The sequence below is a fragment of the Ranitomeya variabilis genome, chromosome 4, assembly GCF_051348905.1.
Source record: "Ranitomeya variabilis isolate aRanVar5 chromosome 4, aRanVar5.hap1, whole genome shotgun sequence".
NCBI lineage: Eukaryota > Metazoa > Chordata > Amphibia > Anura > Dendrobatidae > Ranitomeya > Ranitomeya variabilis.
Genome location: NC_135235.1, coordinates 345,544,705 through 345,557,159, shown reverse-complemented (window position 1 = coordinate 345,557,159; position 12,455 = coordinate 345,544,705). Strand labels below are relative to the sequence as shown.

Here is a 12,455-nt window from a genome sequence, read left to right as displayed (position 1 = left end):
CACACATCACACTGGTAACTCCCCTTCATGTAAAATAAGCTTTGGAGGTAGGGCTGGTGGGACTCCAAAGGTGAACCCACTGGACCGCTACAGCGAACCTTCCTAGGGCGAGTAGACCTGGTGGACCACCCCCTGTACAGGGAGCGTTAGGGACAGGCCAAGGGGAGACTACTGCCACGGCAGTTAGTACCCAGGGACAGGGAGTCGAAAAGAGAGCGGGGACACGGAAAGGCAGGAGGGGTGAATGACACGGAAAGATGGGACCACGGGAACACAGACAGGCTGGAACAACGGGGTAACAGGAACATGGACAGGCGGGAATGACGGGACCAAGGACATGCTGGAACGACGAGGTAACAGGAACATGGACAGGCGGGAATGACGGGATGACAGAATGACGGGAACTTGGACAGGCTGGAGACACAAGAAGGCAGGAACTGGAAGAGAGCAAAAGAGAAGGAAAAGGTAACAGAAAAAGGGCAGAGAAACAGGGAAGCATGGAGCAGAGCAAAAGCTGAGCACAGAAACGTGGAGCCTAATCACTTGAAAGATACAAATGACAGTCAGGCACTGTCATGAGAAAGGCAGGCAGATAAACAGTGCGGGGAGTTACCTTCCGGGTCGGGGTCCTCCAAGATCATAGCTGGAAGGAGCGGCCCAGATCAAGACGGGAAGTGTGTGCGTGCGCCGCTGAAGTGAGTGCGCGCGCGCATCCGACGGAGAGCAGAAGCCGGCCGTGAGGGCAGAGCAGCAGAGGCCGAAGAACGAGCAGGAGAGCGCCGGGACACAGCGGACAGACGAGTATAGCGGGAGTCGGGGGAAGACTGCGACGGCGGTGTGACAGTACCCCCCTCCTTAAGCACCTCCCTCCTAAGACCGGAAAGAAACCTTGCCAAAATTCGGGGAGCCCGGATGTTCTCCCGAGGCTCCCAAGATCTCTCCTCAGGACCAAAACCTTTCCTTTCAACCAGAAAAAAGGTCCTATCTCTTAGCTTTTTCATCACAAGGATGTCCTTAACCTCAAAGACATAATTAGCAAAGACAGGCCGAGGAGAATGAGTAGTAGAAGCATGGAACCAGTTGAGGACAACTGGTTTAAGAAGGGAAAAGTGGAAAGAATTGGGAATGCGGAGCGAGGCGGGTAACCTTAACTTGTTTGAGACATTATTGATGCGGGCCAAGACCTCGAAAGGTCCGATATAGTGGGGACCCAACTTGCGCGAGGGGATCTTTAAGTGGACGAACTTAGAAGATAACCAGACCTTATCACCAGGAAGATAAAGTGGAGAATCTAAACGCCTCTTGTCCGCATGTTTTTTCATCCTGTAGCGTGCTTGTTCGAGCGCGGTCTTGGTTTCCTGCCAAATCCAGGAGAACTACCTGGACAGAAGATCAGCCGCCGGCACACCCGAGACAGGAGGGACCGATAGAGGTACACCAGGATGCTGCCCGTAGACGATGAAGGGTGCCTTGGAAGAAGATTCGCTGGCGTGATTGTTGTATGCGAATTCAGCCCACGGGAGTAAATCAGACCAGTCATTTTGGTGGGAGTTAGAGAAATGGCGGAGATAAGTCACCAGAGTTTGATTAGTACGTTCCACCTGGCCTTTGATCTGTGGATGGTAGGCAGAAGAGAAGTCAAGTGTGATGTTCAGAAAGTTGCAGAGAGCCCTCCAGAACCGAGAAGTGAACTGGACTCCCCTGTCAGAAACGATATGTTGAGAAAAATAAGCATGTGAGTCTTCTTGAGTACAACATGACCTGCAAGTTTAGAGTTATGTCCCCAGCGTAGGACTAGCCTCCTGTCGCACTCTTCAACAAAAGTTTTACTCGGAGGTAAAGAAGTCAGACTGACAGGTGCTACCATGATGACCCTGGAGGGATCCAGAATGTGCGTTGGTTCCTCCTCCATATCGAGAGACAAGAAGGACCTGGATAATGCATCAGCCTTGATATTCTTATTGCCAGGACAGAAGTGCAGCTCAAAATCAAAACGGGCAAAAAATAGAAACCATCTTGCTTGCCGAGGGTTAAGTCTTTGCGCTGAACGGATATATGCTAAATTCTTATGATCCGTGTAGATCTTAAAAGGATGAACAGCCCTCTCCAATAGGTATCTCCATTCCTGCAATGCCAACTTTATGGCCAACAGCTCCCTGTCACCAATGGAATAGTTCCGTTACGAAATGGAGAATGTCTTGGAGAAGAAACCACAGGTGACAAGCCGCCCGGAGGGAGATCTCTGAGAAAGTACAGCTCCGGCCCCGACAGCAGAAGCATCCACCTCAAGGACAAAAGGTTTGTTGACCTCAGGGCGATGAAGTATGGGAGCTGTGGCGAAGGCTTGTTTCAGAGACACAAAGGCATCTTCGGCCTTAGATGTCCAGATGTGAGCATTGGCCCCCTTGCGAATCAAAGAAATGATAGGACTGGTCAAAGACGAAAAGTGAGGGATGAACGGCCGGTAATAATTTGAGAAACCAAGGAAACGCTGGATTGCTTTGATACCATGAGGATGTGGCCAGTTGAGCACGGGGGATACCTTCTCCAGATCCAGGCGTAAACCAGAATCAGAAATCATGTAGCCCAGGAACGGAAGAGACGACAATTCGAAGGCACATTTTTCGAGCTTGGCGTAAAAACGATTCTCCCTCAGACGTAATAGAACGAGACGGACGTCCCTTCTATGGGTAGACAGATCTGGAGAGAAAACAAGAATATCGTCCAAGTATACTACCACACAAGAGTACAGAAGGTCTCGGAAGATATCATTAACAAATTCCTGGAACACTGCTGGAGCATTACACAAACCGAAGGGCATGACCAAATACTCAGTGTCCATCTCTGGTGTTAAAAGTGGTCTTCCACTCTTATGCGGAGCGGATACGGATTAGATTGTAAGCCCCACGGAGATCCAGTTTAGTAAAGATTTGTGCTCCTTGTAACAGATCAAAGAGCTCCGGAATGAGAGGGAGCAGGTATTTTTTCTTAATTGTGATACTGTTGAGACCTCGGTAGTCAATGCAGGTACGAAGCGTTCCATCCTTTCTTTTAACGAAGAAGAAACCCGCGCCCGCAGGTGAAGAGGATTTCCGGATAAAACCCCTGGCTAGATTTTCCTGGACATACACGGTCATGGCTTGGGATTCAAGAGGGTTCAGCGGATAAATTCGACCCCTGGGGGGAATAGAGCCAGGAACGAGGTCGATAGGGCAATCATATGGACTATGTGGAGGTAGACGCTCTGCTTCCTTCTTGTCGAAAACAACCGCGAAAGAGTAGGTCGAAGGCAAACCTGCAGGCACTGTAGTAGACCGGGAAGACCTTACAGGTTGAACGGGGAGCAGGCATCTAGTCTAGTCTAGCCTCACCGAAGAATATCACCAGAATGCCAAACCAGAACGGGCTCATGAATTCTTAACCAAGGAAGACCCAGAAGAAAGGTATAAGATAGCAAAGGCAACACATAGAAAGCAATCTTCTCCCGATGCAAGGCTCCAATTTGTAGCTCCAGCTCTTCAGTGACCAGGGTAATGGTCTCCCGCAAGGGCCTACCGTCAACCGAAGCTTTCTGCTGGGGAATCTCCATTGATCTAACGGGAATCCGGAATTTGCTGACCACCTCAAGCTGAATAAAGTTTCCTGCAGCTCCAGAGTCTACATAGACTACCTCAGAGAAGCGACTACAACCTATATTCAATAAGACAGAGAGAGTCAAGGGTAGAGAGGTATCACCGACACCTAGGGAGGCCTCTCTTACCTGACCTAGGCGGAGGCGTTTCCCGGCCTCACCGGACAGGAACGCAGAAGATGGGAGGCGCTGCCACAGTAGAAGCAAAGACCCTGTGCGAGTCTTTTTTTGCGGCGCTGTTCTGCTGGCTTGATGCGATCCACTTGCATGGGTTCAGGTGTGGAGACCGCAGAAGCAAAAGGGTTCCGCGAGCGAGGAGGACTGCGAGGAACAGAAGGACGAGAAAATCTCTCCCTGGCTGCTTCACAGAGACGTTCATGGAAGCGCAAATCAATGCGGGTAGCCAGAAAGATGAGGTCTTCCAAAGACGTTGGTGTGTCTCGACTCGCCAACTCGTCCTTAATCCGAGCAGACAAACCACGCCAAAAGGCTCCCACCAAGGCCTCATTGTTCCACCCCAGCTCGGAGGACAAAGTACGAAAAGCGTACTGGCCAACAGAAAGAGTGCCCTGGTGGAGGTTAAAAAGGGACTCAGTGGTAGAATACAGACGTCCGGGCTCATCAAAGCCTCCAAAAAAGTGGAAAGTTGGGAGACAAGAGGGTTGTCACGCTCCCAGACGGGATTAACCCAGGCCAACGCCTCTCCCTCCAAGTGGGACAGCACAAAAGTCACCTTAGCTCGGTCGGTGGGGTATTGTTGTGGGAATAATTCAAAATGCCTATTGACACTGGTTTAGGAATCCCCGACAATATTTAGGATCTCCACTGTACCGTGGGGGTTTGGCCAGACGTGGCGGTGGGTGCGGAGCTGGAACCTGGGGAGGGGCGGAGGCAGCTGACTGTAGGGAAAGAAGACAGTTATCCTCAATTATATGGCATCTGTGGATATGACCTTGGGTGTCGCGTTGTTGAGCGAGTTCCTGCTGGAGACCGGCCAGTTGGGATGTGTTACCCGGATCAGAGGGCTGTAGCACAGATAAACGGAACTCCATGGATTTTAAGAAGGTCATGATCCTGGTTTGATTCTCCCGTAGGAACAGCAGTTCCTTTTGGGTTGAGGCAGAGGCACCAGCGGGGTCCATGGCCTGACTGTGCTGTAAGGGCTGGTGGGACCCAAAGGTGAACCCACTGGACTGCAACAGCGAACCTCCCTAGGGCGAGTAGACCTGGTGGACCACCCCCTGTACAGGGAGCGTTAGGGACAGGCCCAGGGGAGACTACTGCCCAGGCAGCTGGTACCCAGGGACTGGGAGTCGAAAATAGAGCGGGGACACGGAAAGGCAGGTGGGGTGAATGATACGGAAAGACGGGACCACGTGAACACAGACAGGCTGGAACAACGAGGTAACAGGAACACGGACAGGCAGGAATGACGGGACCACGGACAGGCTGGAACGACGAGGTATCAGGAACACGGACAGGTGGGAATGACGGGAACTCGGACAGGATGGAGACAAGAAGGCAGGAACTGGAAGAGAGTAAAAGAGAAGGACAAGGTAACAGAAAAAGGGCAGAGAAACACAGGGAAGCATGGATCACGGAGCAGAGCAAAAGCTGAGCACAGAAACGTGAAGCCTAATCACTTGAAAGATACAAATAACAGTCAGGCACTGTCATGAGAAAGAGGCAGGCAGATAAACAGTGCGGGGAGTTACCTTCCGGGTCGGGGTCCTCCAAGATCATAGAGGAGGCTGGAAGGAGCGGCCCAGACCAAGACGGGAAGTGTGTGCGTGCACCGCTGAAGTGAGTGCGCGCACGCATCCGACGGGGAGCAGAAGCCGGCCGCGCGAGCAGAGCAGCAGATGCCGGAGGACTAGCAGGAGCGCGCCGGGACGCCGCGGACAGGTGAGTATAGCGGGAGTCGGGGGAAGACGGCGATGGCGGTGTGACATTATCTCTCGGGCACCATCCTCCCCAGAGCCTGGAAGTGGTAATTTATATAATGTCATAAAAGAGGATTTATCTAGAAGACATCTATATGAGACACACAGGGAGGACATTTTTTCAGCAGTCTGTAGCCTGTCTGCCCATATTCGTATAGATGGGTCAAATATGGTGACAGATGCCTTTTAAATTCTACATGGTATATAATGACCTTGCTCCAAGCATGAGAAAACTAATAAGATATTCACTCTTTAATAGGAAACAAAAATAAGACTTAAAAAATAATTAATGCAATAATGGAATGGCACATAAAAATTCAAACAAAATACCCAAAAATGTTCTTATGTCGCCTTTTTCGAAGACCAGTACGTTTTCAATTATCAGGATCTGGTACGGTGTGAGGGCTTATATTTTGTGCTCTGAGCTGACATTTTTACAGACACCATTTTGGAGCAGATACAATTTTGATCGTATTATTGCATTTTATTGCAATATTACAGCAGCCAAAAAAACATAATTCTTGCATTCTAATTGTTTTTTTTTCAGTACACCCTTTACTAATAAATTAATTTATTTTATTTTTTGATAAATTAGACTTTTCTGAATGCAGAAATACACAAAAATTAGGTTTTTATTGTTTTGCTTTTAATGGGACAAAAGTAGGGAAGTTTGAACTTTTGTACATTATTCATTTGCTGTCTTTTTTTCACCATTTTTAGTGTATTTAACATTCCCCTTAGGAGAGTTGAAGATGCAATCCGATCGCTTGTGCTATAAAGAGCAGTACATCATGATCTATGAAAGCCAGCCACAGGGAGCAAATGATGCGCCCTCCCAGCGCACGTTACATTTAGGTAGGTTAAGCACAGCGAGCAGAGCTCAACTCCACGAGGGGCTGTTAGAGGCAGATGATGGCTGAATAAATTCACCATTATCTACAGGGCAAGATGCGAAAGTCAAGGATACGACATATGATGTAACTGCACATCTTATACTGTGAGGGGGTTAAGGATATGGACAATTTCAGTGAGTTGTTTTTTTTTTTTTTAATTTAACAGACACCCTTTAAAGCCGATGGCTGCACAGCAATGCGTAGGGTGACACTAAAATCACAGCCACACATTGCAGCATTGCATATAATGATTTCTATGTTGTAGAATCATCACCTGCAACCAAGAGCCATAAATGTTTCCAAATTTGTTGGCTTTTATGTCACTGGTCACAGGCAACAATTGCCAGGACTTCAATGTAAGTCACATTTGACATGTGACTTATGTGCGGCTTACAAGCCACTTGGCTGCATTATTAACATCGGAAATCTACAATAGTCGTGCGTCAGCAAGTCGCAAATAAGACTTTTCCGAGGACTGATGTTGAGCATCACATGGCATCATGTAACGCTAGATTAAAGGGACGCTGACATTAGAAAATCACCTATTAATCTCACCCCATGCTTTTGCAGGCAAATGGTGTTTGTAGCTACAGTTCTTGTTTTATGGATTTGCTTTTATTATAAAAATAAAACCTTCCTTCTGTGTGTAAATGGTTACCCCAGTCATCAGAGCTGTACAGGATCCTGGCCAAGTGATTGATGGCTCCAGCCTGGCGACGTCGGCGCTAACTCTTGCAGGATCCAGGCTCAGAGCTGAACGGTATTACACCTCCGCTTCACCACGCAGGGCACAGGCGTTCTCTGCCCAGCCCCTATAAGCGGATGTGTTCACTATCACAGACTGCAACGCCGACATCATTACACTGGAGCAATCAAAGGGAATGCACAATTATCTCAAAAGATGACTTGGTGATCCAGCCAGCAGACTGCGGCACCGAGAAGAAGCAAATGTGGATGGGAAATGAAGTTTTACTAGGTAACAATAGGAACAAATCCAGGCAAAGTGAAGGTGAGTGCATTGAAAAAAGTATAAAACAAAAACCAAAAAGAAAAACTATGTTGGGCTCAGTCAGTATATTAAAAACAACAATGCATTTACTGTGCTTTGTGAAAAATAAAGGGATTCTAAGAATTTCTTCGCATATAATTTAATTGGGTGCTATAAATTGTTCGCTCTCCCCAGTTTGCTCTGTACGTTTAGGAATTCCATTACCTGTTGCTTGTGCTACAGCTTTCATTAATATGGTCTCTCCAATGCCCAGCTCCAGACCTTCGTAGGCAGGACCCAGGCGGTTCAGACAGAGATAAATACATGGCAAGAGATCCCCCGAAGTCAAACAGATGACAGAGCGCAGAAAATTACTCAACGTTTCTATGTTTTTTAAACTAAAAAAGAAAGATAAAAAAATATATATATTTAAAATAAAGTATAAATATGTAGGAGTGCTGCTAACCAGTTGAAAAAACCTAAAGTGATATGAGATAAAGTTAAAGAGGGGCATAACTGCTGAGGTCTTCCTGATAGCGGCCTCCCTGCTGCCTAACTGTGGGAAGCCGGCGGTCCTCAGCTGCCCACTCCATCAGTCTATGGCCAGATTGTGCACTAATAGGAGAGTAACGATGCTTGTGAATTACCGCTAGGTGAGGGCCACAAAGATCACGTGCCAGTGCAGTAGCACCTTTTGGATCACCGATAGCTGCTACTGCACAAGCGGGATCATTTTTGGGCTGATTTTTTTTTAATGTATGTACACTATCAAAAACAATAATTAATCACACATTATAGATGCAATCATGCTGCAGTGCTGGCACCTGCCTGCAAAATGTCATTTATTTTTTTTTAATATATATACCGTATATACTCGAGTATAAGCCGAGATTTTCAGCCCAAATTTTTGGGCTGAAAGTGCCCCTCTCGGCTTATACTCGAGTCATGATCGGTGGTGGGGTCGGCGGGTGAGGACTGTCATATACTCACCTAGTTCCGGCGTTCCTGTCGCTCCCCCTGTCTCCACGGTCTCCGGGTGCCACATCTCTTCCCCTGTACAGCGGTCACGTGGGACCGCTCATTAGAGAAATGAATAGGCTGCTCCACCTCCCATAGGGGCGGAGCCACATAATTCATTCCTCTAATGACGGTGCTGGTGACAGCTGACAGAGGAAGAGGCTGCGGCATCGAAGACCAGCTGTCCGGGGGAAGGAGCGGGACGCCGGGAGCAGGTAAGTATGTCATATTCACCTGTCCACGTTCCACACGCCGGGCGTCGCTCCATCTTCCCGGCGTCTCTCCGCTCTGACTGTGCAGGTCAGAGGGCGCGATGACGCATATAGTGTGCGCACCGCCCTCTGCCTGATCAGTCAGTGCGGAGAGACGCCAGGACGAGATGCTGAGGAGCTGCAAGCAAGAGAGGTGAGTATGTCTTTTTTTTTTTATTGCAGCAGCATTGTATATATGGCACAGATTAATGTGGAGCATCTATGGGGCAACGGTGCAGAGCATTGTATATATGGCACAGATTAATGTGGAGTATCTATGGGGCAACGGTGCAGAGCATTGTATATATGGCACAGATTAATGTGGAGCATCTATGGGGCAACGGTGCAGAGCATTGTATATATGGCACAGATTAATGTGGAGTATCTTTGGGGCAACGGTGCAGAGCATTGTATATAAGGCACAGATTAATGTGGAGTATCTATGGGGCAACGGTGCAGAGCATTGTATATATGGCACAGAGTTATGTGGAGTATCTATGGGGCAACGGTGCAGAGCATTGTATATATGGCACAGATTTATGTGGAGCATCTATGGGGCAACGGTGCAGAGCATTGTATATATGGCACAGCTTTCTATGGAGCATCTATGGGACCATAATGAACGGTGCAGAGCATTATATATGGCACAGCTTTATGTGGAGCATCTATGGGGCCATAATGAACGGTGCAGAGCATTATATATGGCACAGCTTTATGTGGAGCATCTATGGGGCCATAATGAACGGTGCAGAGCATTATATATGGCACAGCTTTATGTGGAGCATCTATGGGGCCATAATGAACGTTATGGAGCATCTATTTTTAATTTTGAAATTCACCGGTACCTGCTGCATTTTCCACCCTAGGCTTATACTCGAGTCAATAAGTTTTCCCAGTTTTTTGTGGCAAAATTAGGGGGGTCGGCTTATACTCGGGTCGGTTTATACTCGAGTATATACGGTATATAATATTCATTATGTAAACTAGGGGGCCGGTCAGTTAGGCATCAGTGACCTGTCAGCAGTCTGCATTATGAAAACCTAATCAGAGCACCACATAAAGACCCCCACAGGCCGCCCTGGAGCATATCTAACTCAAAACTGAAAATAAAGATTACACAACAACCACAAGACTGATTTCATTACCAGGTCTCATTAATCAGTATAACAGTGCCGACTTAACACTGTCTGTGGGTTACTGTGCACAATCCTGCTGACAGGTTCCCTTTAAAATGCCTCTCTCAGGTTAGCTAATGTTAATAGGATCACCCACCAAGAGGACACTGAACAACAATGGTGTGCACTGCATGATCGCAAGGAGAAAGTCACTGCCTTCTAAGAAGAACATTCATGCCCATAGGAAAGACATTGGAGGAGTGTTTTGCGGATAGACAAGACCCAAATAGAGCTTTTAGGATTAAATAAGAAACCTTAGGTCTCAATTAAGACAAACACTGTAATACAGCATGAAAACCTCATACCGTCGACGACAGTCTCAAGGTGGGGGCCTGTATCTGGGGCAGGACAGCTGGACAAATGATGTAACAAGGAAAAAGGTCAGGACTTCTGTCCTTGAGCTGAATCTCAAAAGAATAAGGGCCATGCAGCAAGACAACGACACAGAGCAGATGGAACATTCTACAAAACAAAGGTGAAAGAAGAATAAATGGCCAAGTCAAACTCCTGACCTTAATACTATAGAAATGTTGTAGGATGACCTGAAGTGAGCCAATCATGGGAGAAAACCTGCCAACATAACAGAGTTGAAGCGGTTTTGTAGGGAGGAATGGTCCAAAATTCCTGACAATTTCTAAATGAAGTTACTGCTTGCTAAACAATGAGTCACACCAGATACTGAAAACAAAGGGTCACATACTTATGTATACCAGCATGGGGATGAGTGGGCCATGTATACCAGCATGGGGTTGGGGGCGCCATGTATACCAGCATGAGGATGAGGGCGCCATGTATACCAGCATGGGGATGATGGGGCCAAGTACACCAGCATAGGGATGAGAGGTGCCATGTATACCAGCATAGGGATGAGAGGTGCCATGTATACCAGCATGGGGATGAGGGGGCCATGTATACCAGCATGGGGATGAGAGCGCCATGAACACCAGCATGGAGATGAGGGAACCATGCATACCAGTATGGGGATGAGGGAGGCCATGTATACCAGCATGGGGATAAGGAGCCATGTATACCAGCATGGGGATGAGGGGGCCATGTATACCAGCATGGGGATGAGAGCGCCATGAACACCAGCATGGAGATGAGGGCGCCATGCATACCAGTATGGGGATGAGGGAGGCCATGTATACCAGCATGGGGATGAGGGGGCCATGTATACCAGCATGGGGATGAGGGCCCCATGTATACCAGCATGGGGATGAGGGCGCCGTGTATACCAGCATGGGGATGAGGGTCGCCATGTATACCAGCATGGAAATGAGGGCGCCATGTACACCAGCATGGGGATGAGGGCGCCATATATACCAGCATGGGGATGAGGGCGCCATGTATACCAACATGGGGATGAGTGGAACAAGTATACCAACATGGGGATAAGGAGCCATGCATACCAGCATGGGGATGAAGGGACCATGTATACCAGCATGGGGATGAGGGCGCCATGTATACCAGCATGGGGATGAGGGCGCCATGTATACCAGCATGGGGATGAGGAGACCATATATACCAGCATGGGGATAAGGGGACCATGTATACCTGCATGGAGATGAGGGGACCATGTATACCAGAATGGGGATGAGGGGGGCCATGTGTACCAGAATGGGGATGAGGGGGGCCATGTATACCAGAATGGGGATGAGGAGCCATGTATACCAGCACGGGGATGAGGAGCCATGTATACCAGCATGGGGATTACGTTGCCATGTATACCAGCATGGGGATGAGAGGTGCCATGTATACCAACATGGGGATGAGTGGAACAAGTACAGCATGGGGATGAGAGGGGCCATGCATACCAGCATGGAGATGAGAGGAGCCATGTATACCAGCATGGGGATGAGGAGCCATGTATACCAGCATGGGGATGAGGGGGCCATGTATACAAGCATGGGGATGAGGGGGCCATGTATACCAGCATGGGGATGAGGGGGCCATGTATACCAGCATGGGGATGAGGGGGCCATGTATACCAGCATGGGGAAGAGAGGGGCCATGTATACCAGCATGGGGATGAGGGGACCATATATACCAGCATGGGGATGAAGGAGGCCAAGTATACCAGCATGGGGATAAGGGGACCATGTATACCAGCATGGAGATAAGGGGACCATGTATACCAACATGGGGATGGGAAGACCATGTGTACCAGCATGGGGACGAGGGGGGCCATGTACACAAGAGAATTAGGGGGCCATGTATACTTGGATTGGGAACATATACATACTATAATTTGATGCTGCAGTTCAGTATAGTGCAACCTCCACCAGGGGGTGCTGGTGAGGGAAGAGAGGATGCACACACAGCGTAGCAACACTGAGCAGCAGCACAGGTGCCACAAGTAACGAAAGAGTAGTCAGACGAGTAGAATCCAAAAGTGTCAGGAGCTGAGGTACCAAAGATAACAGCAAAACACGTAGTCAGGGACAAACAAGAAGTTAGAGCCTACCGGGAACGTGGTAACCAAAATGTGAGACGCAAGACGAAGTCGGGGTACAAGCCAGAGTCGAAGCCAGTCGGGGAGCGTGGTATCAGAGATGGA

General features: G+C 48.5%; 1 protein-coding gene across 3 annotated transcripts in view; it reads right to left on the bottom strand.

Moving 5' to 3' along the window:
• The window catches only part of LIG1 (DNA ligase 1), a 572,167-nt gene that overhangs the window by 289,542 nt on the left and 270,170 nt on the right, over positions 1 to 12,455 (bottom strand). For all 3 annotated transcript variants that reach the window (XM_077250677.1, XM_077250678.1, XM_077250676.1), the window contains one exon: positions 7,681 to 7,853. In XM_077250677.1, coding sequence (XP_077106792.1) covers positions 7,681 to 7,853 — 173 coding nt within the window. The remainder of the gene's footprint in view (positions 1 to 7,680; positions 7,854 to 12,455) is intronic.